General features: G+C 34.6%; 1 protein-coding gene across 3 annotated transcripts in view; it reads left to right on the forward strand.

Annotated features, from left to right (window-relative positions):
- Nucleotides 1-11,934, forward strand: part of LOC110100828 (alpha/beta hydrolase domain-containing protein WAV2) — a 17,921-nt gene extending 5,987 nt beyond the window's left edge. Inside the window, exons 2-8 of one of the 3 annotated variants that reach the window (XM_020828519.2) lie at nt 2,774-2,809; nt 2,894-2,972; nt 3,096-3,150; nt 3,247-3,363; nt 5,828-5,992; nt 10,490-10,736; nt 11,615-11,934. In XM_020828519.2, coding sequence (XP_020684178.1) covers nt 2,774-2,809; nt 2,894-2,972; nt 3,096-3,150; nt 3,247-3,363; nt 5,828-5,992; nt 10,490-10,736; nt 11,615-11,733 — 818 coding nt within the window. In that variant the 3' untranslated portion in view covers nt 11,734-11,934. Of the gene's footprint in view, nt 1-2,773; nt 2,810-2,893; nt 2,973-3,095; nt 3,151-3,246; nt 3,364-5,827; nt 5,993-10,489; nt 10,737-11,576 lie in introns of all 3 variants that reach the window. The other 2 variants (XM_020828526.2, XM_020828533.2) reach the window with 2 other exon arrangements.
- Nucleotides 11,935-15,262: the final 3,328 nt, after the last annotated feature.

Below are 15,262 nucleotides of genomic sequence, written 5' to 3' on the forward strand. Positions count from 1 at the left end.
TCACCCGTTTCCACCCAGCACTTCCGCCACCCCTCCTCCAGCCCGCTTAGGCTGCCGACCTCCAGGCCACTGCCTCCCGCCGGCCATCCACCTTGCACACCGTGGCTGCCCCTTTCCTCCCTCGTCTAGCCGCCGGCTTCCCTCTCCTTGAATTTCAAAATTTGAAATTCAAATGTTTTATGGGCCATTAATTGTTTCCTAAAGTAGCTCCTTAATTTACGCCATCAATTTAATTGATTTTAATTTCAAATTTGAAATTCAAATTGCTTAAATTGATTACCCTCCTAAATTGAAGTTTTCTTTCCTTAAGAAAACTGAAAATTTATTTCAGATTTTTGTAAAAATCTGAAATTAAATTGGTGGTTCCCACTTATTCCAAAACTCACCCCTCTCTCCTCCTTATGTGGCCGGCCCCCTCATTGGGCATAATCTCTCTCCTATCTCATTAATAGGTCCCCTCATTAAGCCTCCATAATTACCTCCCACAATTCCCTCTCATCCTATTTAATTCTCCCCATTAAATTTGAGTTTAAATTCAAATTCATCTCGTCAATTCCACTTAATCTGAAATTTAATTTCAGATTTCCATTCTCTCTCCCCAAATTGATTTGGGATTTAATTAATCTTGCCACCTAGGCAAGTAAATGACATTTACGTTTCACATCAAAAACAAGCTCCTGTTTGTAGTTTGCTAATGAACTCCTTAACATTGTTGATGTTCATTGCAATGCTTTTCTTGTATGTACATGTAAAATTAATAGGTCAGTATGTTTTGTACATTTCTAAATTCGATATTCAATTCTAGCCTCAGCTAATGTTAAGCCACCATGTATGTCTTGGCTAAATTTTTAGCTAGATATCCATCTAGTTTCTTGGGATGCTTATTTTCTCTCCAGGGATAGTTTGCTTTCTTTTAGGTCTTTAACTGTGATCCACCTGACCGTGGAACTGAAAGTTTGTTTCTGAATTAGATTGAGTTGGCTAATTTTGTTATGTTTTATAGGGGGCGTTTTTTTGGTTTTAAAATCTTTGTAACGGATCCTTTATTTCAGTAATTGGCTTTAGCTTTAGGTCTGTGTGATCCACCTGAGCTGTGGGACTGAAAAGCTGTCAGAAATAGATTAAATTGGCTAATTCAATTAGTTTTATACGGGGCATTTTTTGGTTTAAAATCTTAGGAACGGATCATTGATTTCAGTTTTTGTTTTTACCTTCAGTAGCTCAAACTAACTTGGCCAAATGCTTTACCCTTTAACATAGTTAAACTATGTTGCTTAGGGAGGTTGATCGGTCAAATAGATAGTGGAAACAATCTCATATCAACGTGGGTTTTTTTCAGCAACTAATACATCTGTGTTAGGCATCTGGTTTCTTAAAATGTGACTGATCTCAGACCGCATCATCTCATTATAGATTAAGTTGGTTCAATAAAATGTTTGGCTCAGGCAAATTTTAATGTTTCTGCAAAAAACTAGAATTGATTAAGTTTTTCAATCTGGGAAACAATAATAGTGTCTCAAGATGATCATATCTCTGATACCTTTGTTTTTATTACCGGTAAAAGTTATGGTTAGTGGTTCTTATTTTGTCTTTTTCATCATAAAGTCTTAAAATCAGTTATCCGATTGCCATATGCGGGCATATAAATCTTTACAAAATAGTTTTCAAGAGGAGTAAGATCCCTAAATTGGTTTAAAGCTTCTCTTTACCTTTCTATTTAACTTTTGGATTTGCAACTTCTTAAATATGAGCAATATAGCTAGATTTGTTTGTGACTGCGCCAAGTCAAATGGGTATTGCTTTATTTAACTCCAATGGAAGATAATATTAGAGAGAGTCACCTCTAGATGGTTTGGTTACATAAAGTAAAAGCCTCGGATGGCTTAATTAGGAGAGTAAATGTATTAGGTCGGGCCTATATTAAAAAATGTAAATGTAGATCTAAAAAGACTTGGGTTAGAAAGTATTATAAATAACCTTTGTTTATTAAATTTAAATGAAAATTTGACTCTTAATGGAACACAATGAATAAAAAGGATTTATGTAGCCGACTCCACGTAATGTGATAAAGGCTTATTGTTATTGTTAATTTTGGTAATACTGGATTTACATACATGTATATGAAGAGGTGTAACACAGTAACAGCTATCTACTGGTGTCCTTCTTTACAAACAAAAATTGCAATTCTTTGAGATTCACATAACCATAATAATCTTTGTAACTAATACTTTATCATTGGAACTTTATATTTTGAAGATCGTTTATTTTAAGGAAACTGTATATTGCGTCTTTAAAAGCCTCTATCCTGGCCTTTTGAATGTCGTCCAATATCTATTGCATGGGTACATTAGCTTTTGCAATAACTCCTACATTTTTTTATTCTTGATGATGTAATTTTGAAAAACAAAAATCTATGCTTCTATGTTCTGGGTGCATATTTATTTCTTCCGCGCTTTCAGGATTTTTCTTATCTATTTTTATTGTTCTTGTTGTTATCAAGTTAGGAAGTAGTGTTATTTAATAATCTCTTTACACTATATACATTTTTTTCTTTTATAAGTTGCTGCGTAATGAATTTTTATGGAGCATATTGGTTGTCTTGCAGTTGTCCTCTGAGAGATTTGCACATTTTATGAGAAAGCATGTGACAATCTTGATGTTAGAATTGATTTTTGTTCATGATAAAGCATTTATTTTTCATATATAAACTTATTGACGTCATTATTGGATGTTTTGCAAGTTAGCAACTTCTTCTAATTATTCTTATCCACAGGTCCGACAATTCTCTTCTTCCAAGAAAATGCTGGCAGTATCCTGAAATTAGTTAAATTCAAACCATTTTTATATTGAAAAAGTTTAGCTTTTTTTGTTGAGTTTTAATGATATACTCTAGATATTGCCCATCGTCTTGAATTTGTCCGGATAATGATGCAAAAACTGCATTGCAATGTGTTTATGCTGTCATATCGAGGGTACATTTCTTTGATAAATGATATTTGTGTTTTCCAAATAGTTCTTTATCTCTACTTGTTTTAACCAATTTTATCATTGATATTAGAAGTTTGAAAATGCATGTAAATTTTCATTGAAAATAGGTATGGAGCAAGTGATGGCTATCCATCTCAACACGGAATAACGAAGGATGCTCAGGTTTGCTTAGATGTTGCATTTCTTCTATCTATACAAATCTTTTAATATATACATTCTAGTTATTCTTTGTTTAGTTCCTGTTTCCATTGTACCTAGGCAGCATTGGACCATTTATGTAACAGAAGCGATGTGGACTCATCTAGAATAGTTATTTTTGGAAGATCTTTAGGTGGTGCAGTTGGTTCAGTGCTTGCATGGAACAATCCTGATAAGGTATTTCAATAGAACTACGTGTAATTGTTCATTGGAAGCTGATATAACTTCACTAGCTCTTTGCGTAGAATTGGATCTGTTAGTAGCATTTTGCCTGTTCTTATCGATAACGGGTCTCATGCCTACTTATCTATAATCAGCTTTGTGTTCTATTTTAATTAATAAAACATTAATATTACATGTCTATCATCCATAGAATAAATTTGGGTGCATGGAATGAAATATTAAAGTTTTTAGGATGGTATGAATGGTAGAAATGAATTATAGGAATGGTATATTTTATATTAAAATTTTATATGGGTGGTATGCATGTAATATTAATATTTTGGGTGTTAGATATGTAAATAGCATGAAATAAAGTAGTATGTATGTAAATTTCCCTTAATAAAATATTTGTTATAGGTTTCTATCCTTAAAAAAACAAAAGTTGATATAACTTCCTCTCAAAGGTTGAGCTAAATTTAAGCAGTGTTATTTTATGTGCTGACATCATTTCTTAGAAGAATTTATGTATGTATTCCTTGATTAGTCATGGACCAGACTAATACCTTTGTCAACTGAATTAAGATGGATATACCTCACAGCGCCATGCTAATGGATGTAATGATTCATCATGAATGTCTAACCTATACAACATTACATCAATAGAGTGATACTGCATCAATCAATTGAATATAGGTTGTTTGAGAATTATCCCGTTGAAAACATTATATTTCATCTTAGAATAATTTTATATGCGTTATGCATATCAAAGTGGTTCCAAAAGTATGGCCAACATATTGCTAGGATCATCCTTTTCATTTCATATGGATTCTCAATGCAAATGATATTCATGCTTCATATTTTATGTTATGTATAATTTATCATTGTTTTTGAAACTGATCTATCAGCATGTCTCTATTAAACACTTTTTTGTATTTATATTCTTTTGATAAGGTTGGTGCTTGTATTTTAATATTTATTTTTAATGTAGTTTATGCAATGATTGTGATTTTAGTAGTAATAGACCTAGTGAGGGGATTGTGACTTTGGGCGATCAAGTCATTAATAAGAGTATACGTTTTAGATATCTTGGATCTATTGTTCAAAGTGATGGTGAAATAGATGGGGATATTATCAATAGAATTCAAGTTGGATGGTTGAAGTGGAGGAATGCATCGGGCTTGTGTGTGATAGAAAAGTCCCCCTCAAACTTAAAAGGAAAATTCTATAAGATGGTAGTGAGACCTGCAATGCTTTGTGGTGCCGAATGTTGGCCATTAAAAGAGAAGCATAGTACTAAGTTAAGTGTTGTAGTGATGAGGATGCTCAGGTGGATGAGTGGCTTTGCCCTTAGAGATAGGATACGAAATGAGCATATACGTGAAAAGGTTGGAGTAGCTCCTATGGTAGATAAGATTAGAGAAAGTCGCCTTAGATGGTTTGGTCACATAAAACGGTGGGCTTCGGATGACCCGGTTAGGAAAGTAGAGGTATTAAATTTGACTTATGTTAAGAAAGATAGAAGTAGATCTGAAAAGACTTGGTAAGAAAATATTAGAAATAATCTTTCTTTAAATAAGAATTTGACTTTTAACAGGACACAATGGAGAAAAAAGGATTCATGTAGCCGACCCCATGTAGTGGGACAAAGACTTGATGTTGTTGTTGTAGTAGTTTATGCAATAAGTTTTTTCTTCAACAAACTTGCTTTATGCCATTGAGTGTATTATTTTTAACACTAGTTGGAATGACTGTCTTTCAATGCACAAGAAAGAACAAGATCTTCACTATTTGTAGTTTATTTTTTACACTAGTTTGATCATTCCAATCTTTTATTTGGCGTGTTTGATACATATGTGGATTTGAAAAAAGGATTATAATGGTCCATTGATTTTTTATGAAAGACCAAAATGGCCCCCAACTATATTAAATGATCATTTTGGTCTCTCGACTCCTTAAAAGAGGAATCAAAACAATCCCACAATGAGCTACTTTGATTCTTTTTAAAAACTTGAGGGGCCAAAATGGTCCTTTGATGGGGATCATTTTGATCTTTCATAAAGAGTTAGCGAACCATTTTGGTGATTTTCTCATGCTGATTTATTGGTGTACTGCATTGTACTTGATTTATTGGTGTATTTTGTACCAAAATTTCCAAGCATTTGACTTTTGTTTCAATACCGGATTGATATTAAAAGATTAATGTATGGTTAAAAGCTTGCACCAAACGAGAAGGATTTTTTATTTTATTTGGTTTGATAAGGAACTTATCATTGGCTTACTCAGGAAAAAAAAAGTGTTTATGAATTTTATATCAATTTACTTCTGAGGTGCTTTAACTAAAATTGTTTTCTTTGATTCCATTTCTTCAACTTTGAACCACATTGGACTAGGATGATTCTCCTGCTAAAAGATACATTTGTAGTCCAGGGCATGTATGATTCTGTTTATTGGTCTCAGCATTTCTTTTCTCATTTTGCAGGTCTCTGCTCTTATTTTGGAAAACACCTTCACCTCAATATTGGACATGGCTGGAATTATGCTTCCGTTTCTGAAATGGTTTATAGGTGGCAGGGGATCAAAAGGCCCAAAAGTTCTTAATTGTCTTGTACGATCGCCGTGGAGTACAATTGATGTCATTGGGAAGGTGAGTTATGGATCTTCGGCATTATCCTTGTGCCATTTCATTAATAAGATTAAGGAAAATTCATATTTTCATTATTTCTTAACATTTATTAGTTATTTCAGCTTCTATCACAAGCTTAAGATTTGGCTTCCAAGCAATTTAAGAATGATTGATATTGAAATGATTCATTATAATTAGGCTTGGAATGCTTCATTTTTGCAATTTGTAAAACTTTGTTGCTGTTTAGCTCATAAAAGTAAACGTGTTTTCTTCAGAAAGCTGTGCAGTAAATGATAGCTCATGAAAGAGACGAACAAACTCTGGAGAGGAGCTCGAGAAAGTTTTATTTTATTTATTTGTTTTTCTGTTGAGGTATATTGGATGTAGTTAACCACATTTACCTAACATTGAATTAAAGTTTATTTAGACTTATGGATTGAGACTTCCTATTAGCACAAGCACCCATAATTGATTACTACTGCCATCTTAGAGAGCACTCTCAATTGAGGAAATCGCTTTACTATATCATGCACAGAAGACTTGCTAGGTTTGAAACTTTTGAGAATAGGTTTTCGGAAGGACTAGTTTACCTTGTAAACATCTCATATTTTGGTCACCAAAATTTTTCAGCTCGACAATCTTTGGTTTTTAGAAAACCTTGGTTCACATGGTTGTGATTTGAGATATCTTTGTTAGCAAAAATTAGTTATCTCATCTAAGGAGCTTCCCAAAGATTAAAATTATCGAAGTGTGATAGGAAACACTTATAGAAATCAAAATTTATTTGACTGAATTTAAAATTTTAGTAAGATTCCAAACAAGAAATAAGTAGAATTTGGTGGAGACACTAACGAGAAACAAAGTTGATTGATAATAGAGGGAAGAAAATAACAATATACAATGGATCCCCCAATGGAGAGGAGGATTCGACTCTCCCAATCTCTAGCCATCGACAAGAGCCCAAACCAACCCTAAGAACAAACTAAATTCAGAAAACACTCAATATGCCTAACCCTAGGGAAAATCTCCTATTTAAAGCAAACAACAGATAGTAAACCCCAAAACAGCCCCTCCAATTTCATTTTCCCTCTGAATGACCCCCTAAAATCTTCTTTGATGACTGTTGGACCCCACATGGATAGAAAGCACGGGAGCCTCTGGGCGGAAATCCTGCCCCACTCCCGCTCTGCTCGTGGGCAGAAATCCCGCTTCTGCTTTGTCGTTTTGGCATGAGGCGGTCCCGTGTGTTGGACCTGGCTAGACTGGTCTATCAAAGTGTTACTCATTTTGAGAGCAAGCCTTGGCTTTTTCAAGAGATTTTTACAACATGGAGCCTTAGCATTCCAAACAAAGAAATAATGAAAATATGAATTCTCCTCAAACGATCAGGACCTTGGTCCTTTTTGAGGCCTTGCCCAGAATGAGCCTTAACTCATTACAAGTGTTTGTATGGCCAGATGACATTTTAGAGTCAGTCTTGACTGACTCTAGGAATTCTAACAATATGTAACCTTCACTCAAAGTTGCCAGGCAAATGAGGATCTTAATCAAATTGTTTGTGTTTAAGGCTTTAGTTTAAGTATGGTCTGTAACAGATCACTGACGCAGAATTTTTAAAGTAAAGCCTAGTAGAAGATTTCAACATCATGGAGCCTTGCTTACAGTCTGAAAGAATGATATAATTCTTCTGTTATTTTATGTTTTTAAGCTTTTAGCATAAAATTTGTAGCAACATTGTGAAGCTGACGCAACTCGCAAGATTATCAGAGCGAAGCCTAGGCTGCCTTTGAAGATTTCAGAAAGATAGAGGGTTGGCTCTGGACTGACTGACTGGATATTTTTTTATGTAATTTATGTTGTATGCGTTAACTACATGTTTGCAAAAACATGTTACACCATAAACAAGCTTGTGTTATGGCAGAAAATAGTTCGACGCCCTGTAGACTTTAGCAGTGGGACCTTAGCTCCAGGATAGCGGAATATCTATTATTCTGTCATTTTGTGTGTATGACCTTTAGCCCAAAAATTGTAGCAAATTAAAGCCAAAGCATTCGAGTAAAAACTAGGTAAAAATATAAATAACATGAAAACCTGGCTCCATGCTATCGAAATATAATCATAAACCGGTTAGTTTGTTTAAGACCTTAACTGATGTTATGCAGTTTATGAAGCTGAAGTATGATTGCTAGAATGAAGTCTATTATTCTAGCTAGGGCTGTAAATGAACCGAGCATTTCGACGAGCTGCTCGTGGCTCGAATTGATAAGAGCTTGTTCATGTTCGTTTGATAAGGTAAACAAACGAGCTTGAACACTTTTGATTAATACCTATGATGCACCGACACTTCTCCTCAAAGAGGCGTGCAGTGTCCGACACGTATCCGATACGACACTCGTTCGACACTCCTCCGACACGTATCGGACACTCCGAAAACGTGTCTGATTAAAAAAATATTAAATAAAATTGTACACGCGTGTTCGACACACGTATCTTAAATATTTTATGAAATTTTTTAAAATATAATTTTTTTATTTGGCGGGATGTTGGGATTTAAACTAAATTTTTTATTTCTTATCCATAACATCAAATCAATGTCCACACTTAATACATATTCATCAAATATTCTCATTTTCATTCATCTTTGGTAGTGAAGGTATTTTCATCTCCTCTCTCAGTGACTGATAAACGACATGGACGCCTGACTCTCGACATCCTAATATTAATCATTTTAAGCACAAATTTTAGGTTAATGACTTATTATTTTCAAATTATTTTTCAAAATATATGTATTCAATTTGTATACACTATTTTTAAAATATAAAAACTATAATACCGTGTCCAACTTGTGTCCGTGTCCTATATTTTCAATAATTGACGTGTCCCGTGTCTGTGTTGTGTCGTATCGTATTCGTGTCGCAGTGTCCATGTCTGTGCACCATTGATAAATATTTGATAGCTAAATAAACGAGCTTAAACAGTTTGGCGTTCGATTCGTTTATGTTCATAAACAATATCATTTAAAGCTCGCGAACATACTCATTAAGAAGCTCGATTAGAGTTTTGAAAATAAATATTATTAAATAAGTTTACTAATTTAAATATTTAATAATTTATTTTTAAATTCCCGCTCCATTTTCCTTTTTTTTCTCTCTCGCTCCCGCCTCAGCTCCCGTTATTCGCTCCTGGCTCCCACTCATGCATCAAGGGGAAAAAAAACGATTGGTTTAGTCCCACACCATGAATCATGTTCTATATAATGAAATATAGTGGGAGTGCATTTGAAAGCTGGTGATGGGTTGGGTCGGGTCTATTAAGATATCTTCTACCCTTGATAGACAGGCTAGACAATTCAGGCGGTCGATCAGCAAACTGCTCGATTTAAAAGAAAAAAAAAATTGTGAGCGGCCCAGCTCGGCTTGTTAAACGAGCTGCTCAATAAGAGGCTCGACAAGCCTAAAATGTACCAAGCTCGAACCTGAACACAAGTTGAGCTCAAACAGGAGATTTTTAAACGAGCTCGAGTTTGAACCGGTACCAAAGAAGCTCGAATTTTATCGAGCCGAGCTCAAACATGGTCTTGGCAAACGAGCTCGAAGTCAAATATGTCGAAACTTAGCTGGGCTCGATTCGTTTACAACCCTAATTCTAGATTCAAAAATTTGGTAGTGGTAAACCTTTTCCTCCAAGCTGGTGGAACCTTACTTCTATCAATTCATCTTAGGTCTTGATCTGCGATTTGTAATTGAAGCAAGATAATTGACCTGCGATTAGGCCAGATCTAGGAATTTCAACACGGATCCTTGTTTTCAAATTGGTGATTAAAGTTCTAGTTCTGAAGCTTTATGTTGTAGGCATTAACCAAGGATTTTCAGAGAAAAGCCAAGACTGGTTTCAAGAATTTCAGCAACGTGGCATCTTAACCAGGCTAGCTAATTATATGCGATGCTTGAATTAGGTTTCAGGGCCAAATTCTAGAGTAGTTCTCGGAATTTCGATTTGATATTGCCTTCTGGCCGAATATATGAGGCTCTAGCAAGGAACAATTGACTAACCTGGTTCTGAATTTTTTGTTCCATGATGCCTTAACACTGAAATTATTATGTGAGGAGACCGGACGTAGAACGCCATCCGGAGACCAACCAGAATGCGCCACGTCAGCAATACCGAGCCACGGTACCGAATGAAGGGGTGACGTGATGTATCCTTGTTGGTCTCTGGATGATGTTCGGCATCCGCACAGAATAATTAATCCTTAACACCAGGTTGGCATAATATTTGAGTCAAGCTTTATTTGGAGTAGTTTAATTTTTTTTTTTTTTTTTAAGCTTTGTTAAGCCACAGTTTCAAAAGTATTTATCGAAAAACAGCTTTTCAAAAGCTAAATTTTCTTTCTTGTCTTATAATGATTTTCTTTGAGGTGAATCTTATTGGGCATTTTATGACACTCATCCCAAAGTAATTTAACGGCTCTAAGGGACAATCTTCACCAATTCTTTTTTCTTTTTTTGGCATGTGTAGATCAAGCAACCCATTCTGTTTCTATCTGGATTGAAAGATGAGTTGGTTCCTCCATCGCACATGAGGGTGCTCTATGATAAAGCAGCAGAACACAACAATCAGTGCTTATTTTTTGACTTTCCTGATGGAATGCATATGGATACATGGTTCTCTGCTGGAGATCGGTATTGGAGAACTATTCAGCTCTTCCTGCACCAATATGTACAGGACAGCAGACTGAATTTCAAAGATGACCCTATGGAAAAAGGTAGTGATCTTATATAATATATATATAGCAAAAATACTATCTTAAAATGATTGTCTTTACATGCAAATATTGAGAGTTTTGAAATAATAGGAAGCAATTGGTTCCAAATTCCATCTTTTATCTTTCATTTTTCTTTAATCTAAAGAAAATGGTACTGATTAATTGATATTGTTAAGCACCGTTGCTTAGCTCGGTTGGTGGGCGAGTACGGTTGAGAACCGCCCAAACCGTGCTCAATTCCCCTCGAGTGGCAGCGCCTCTTAAGGCTTGGTTTGGTTATCCGGTACTTTTGTAAAAGGTAGTTTAAGAAACATCAGTTCAAATAAAGGAGTTTTCTAACGGAGAAGCATATATAAAAATCTTTCTTAAAACACAGAAAAATGAAAAAAAAATGATGTTATTGGGAATGTGGTTTGAGGAACCAAACAATAAATTTACCGTTTTAGAAAGGAATAAGCACAAAAAACGTCCGATCAAACTTGGCCTAATTGGGGCCCAATCAAGTGCGGGGGGTGGATGCCTCTTCTAGGTCAGCTGAAGATTACTCATGCCGCCAGGCGCCCTTTCAGGGGTGGCAGCGAGTGGATACTCCGTTCCTTAAAAAAAAAATTACAATGTTCAAGTATTACAAGATCTCATTTTCTCCTGCAACTTTGTAGGAGCCCCAAAATGGACCCAAATGAAATATGAACAATCTTTTGGTTTATTATAAATCTAGAATCATTTATTTGAGCTATTTGAACCTTCTCTTGATCAAATTCTAGACATCCAAACACAAACTGAAAGTTCATCACAACTTTCTCAAGCTTCTTCTTCATGTTGGTCTCTAATTCTCTCCAGATTCTGCAGCAAAATGATCTCAGCATTCCATAATGCAGAATCTACCAGCCACAAAGCAGGCCAAAGCGGTGCTTTTGAACCTGCTGCTGAAGCATGTCAATTAACAGGTTCAACCTGCTCTTCGGGTCAACCCGATGGATCAAAATATGATTTTTAACCTGTTACAATATTAAATGAGGCAATGTATGAAGATTTTATTATTATTATTATTTTGTTGATTTCTAATATGGTATAAAGTCATTATCTATGAGAAAGTTCCTCAGTGTATAGAGTATTATCTTTTCTATCATGCTGGTGAATTTGAAGTTACTGAAAGTGTTGAATGGTTTGATTGTATTGAAATGTTATTTTTGTTTGATTTTTAACTTTTTTTTTTTTTTTTTTTTGTGCAAGCAGTTATTTCTTCATGCTGCATCAAACTTTATGGTTTAAGAAAAAAGTTTTGTGTAGGGATAAAGTGTTCTGATAATGCTACAAAATCAAGCATTGAATACTTTTTTTTTCTCTGCTGTAATGAATACTCTAAAATATAGGGACTATTTGATTGGAAATAAAATGAATGCAAAGGGTATGTATGTATTTTGAAAAGTTTGATATTTGGTTGGTTGAAACAAAATTGCTAAGTAGATTATAGTAAATATAGTATAATATAATTTAGCTCATTTTTTAGGTAAATGATTCTCGCATCATTTTGAGTGAAAATGATTTACATAGCAAGCAAGATTGGTCACAACCCGTCGCTGCCAACCACCTGAGAAATTATTAGGTGCGGAGTGCGGACGGGAGAACCGTCTGCACACTAGTATAAAACCGCGCTCGGTACCGTTCGGTACCACTCGGTACCACTGGATACCGCTCGGTACCCTGTGTCTGTGCGGACGGTTCTCACCCCGTCTGCACTCCGCACCTAATAATTTTTCCAACCACCTCCGTTGTGGCCCCACACCCACTATTGATGACCACTCAAAGCTGGCCACCGCCGGCACAGGCAACCAACCAACAACCACCAAACACCAGTCGTCATCTGTCACCTGTAAATAGCCACAATCTTTAAATTTTATACTATTTATTTTAATTCAAATAAAAAAAATTATTCAGCTGAATTTATTTTAATCTCATTCAAATAAATTTAAAGTATTTTTTTAACACTATATTCTTTTTTGCATTTTTTAGCTTACAAAACTGCCTCATAATAGAATCTCTTTAATTAAAATTATGACTGATTTTAAAAATACAGTTTTTATTTTTTTATTTTTTCAAATATGATTAAACCAAATAAAAAAAAATTTAAAACTTCGGGTAATTGTAATTTAGAAAAATAATTGAAACATTTGAAACTTAATTTAATAGACTTTTTAAGACATAACAAAGTCATGCAAAAAGGTATCTTTAAAAAATATTAATGATAATAATGAAATTTTAGAAGAAATAAAAATCTCATACTTTCAAAAGAAGTAAAAATATTTAGTACAACCTTTATACTTCCATCGATAATTGAAGAATAAGAGTACTAACTTATTTTCAGTCGGATGGATTCTTTATTTTCCTATAAAATTTAATTATTTCTGAATGAAATAAAAAATGCAAACATAAAAAAAAAAAAAGGGATTTAAACAAATTCTTAACAATTTTTTTTATTAAAATTTAGATTTCCATTCTAACTCTAAAAATCACATAACATAAGTTTTCAATGACTATTTTTTATAGGGTGTCAATAAATAACCTGACATAGCGATCTATTTTAGACCCGTTAAAAAAAATCCGAGCACAAATTGTTTAAGTTATAATTTTTTTTTTTATCAAAACCATTTAGCATGTCAAGTTTGAGTCAACCTTTTTAACTCATTCATTAGATAGGTCATTCAGATTAGGGGTGTCAATTCGGGTCAGCGGGTCGGCTTCGGGTCCAACCCGCACTGACCTGAGTGTAAACGGGTTGACCCGAACTCAGACACGTTTGATTAAACGGGTCAGGTTGGCCAACCCGGACCCGACCCGAGCGGGTTAACGGGTTGACCCGACACGACCCGCCGAACATTTCCAATTTTTCTGTCTTCCGCGGGTTGCCCGGTTAACCCGACCCGGCAACCCGATAATTATTTTTATATGCTCTTTTTTGCTGTTAAAGAAAAAATGCACATTTATAATTTACAAGAATCGATGAAATCAACTTAAATACTTAATATGATTATAATATACAAGTTACATGTTACAAAATGAAATATAGTCTTATAATATAGGCTATTACTTACTTACATTATTACAACTTACAAGTATACTCTATACAATAAAATACAAGTTACATTGTTACAACTTACAAGAATATAAGTTATAGAAAAATATTATAAAAATAGAAATACAATTTAACTAAAAGTGTCAAGCTGGCGAGCTCATTTTTGTCTTTCACTCTTTACATAATTTAACCTGCAAGGCTGCAAACGAAAAAACAAATAAAAACAACAATTTGTTGACTACTAGCAGTCTAGCATCGAAAGTCATAGGCTCAGGGTGAACCTAGCAAAGAAACATCACCTGCAACAAGAACAGAAAATGTGTCATCCAAAGTTACAAATTGGTAATTTTCTATTCAATTAAATAGTATATGCTCAAACCAATGTAAATTACTTTTAATCTTTTACCAATTTATAACTCGGTTGCATCTAACTGTGTATAACTTCACCAAGTTCTTCATCATCTCCTTATAAACCTCAATAACATGCAGCAGTAGACAGAATATTGAAAACCTTAAAATCCAACATATATCAGCACTTCGGCAGCTGCAGGCTGCAGCTAAGAGCCTCAGACTCAATACACAATAGTCAATACCATATAGCCCATTGCAGGATATGAGCACGACAATTCTCAAAACCTGAATAGTCAACCTTAAAACCAAAAACCCAACAGGAGTAATGAGTTTGCATCTCAGATTCTCAATTCTCAGAGCCCAAACATTCAAACAACATCAAAAAATCTATCATCACGACAACAACACCAACGACCAACAATATGAGCAGGACAGCAACCAATAACAGCAAAACAAATTACTAACAGTCGTACCATCTGCAATAGCAACACTATCAACAGGACAACAACCAAAAAAACTTATCAGGAAGGCAACAATCAATTAACAATGGTCCAACTGTCCATCACTCCAACTCCAACACCGACAACAATATTATACATTTATACCAACAGCAGTTATCTCACGATAAGAGCAAATGAGAAACCCACTAATAGTTATACCGGCAACACCAATACACCATTATACCAACACCAGCAACACCATTAAACCAATTCTTATACCAACATCATCTATTAGAATAGTCATAACACCAGCCATTTAAATTAACATAAAGCAGAGAAGAAGAAATTAATCAAAACAATGAAAGATAAAGCCACCAACAGTCAGCATCATGCTTAACATTAACAACATAAAGCATTGAGTCATCCAGATTGTCTCATTTCGCAACATAAATTAGAACACTAGACCAATGTCTCAAAAGGTTAAGATGCTGAATTCACTGAGTCATTCATAACTCTCGTTTGATTTCCGTCTAGTTGGTACGTCTTGCCTTAGGCCTCTGTTATCTTCAAAAAAATTTTAACTCACACATTCAAGAAACTTTTGTTTTCTTGATTGAGAATCCTTGACATATTCAATGCTCTCACGCACCTTCATAACAGAT

This window comes from Dendrobium catenatum, unplaced genomic scaffold, assembly GCF_001605985.2.
Source record: "Dendrobium catenatum unplaced genomic scaffold, ASM160598v2 fragScaff_scaffold_314, whole genome shotgun sequence".
Taxonomy (NCBI): domain Eukaryota; kingdom Viridiplantae; phylum Streptophyta; class Magnoliopsida; order Asparagales; family Orchidaceae; genus Dendrobium; species Dendrobium catenatum.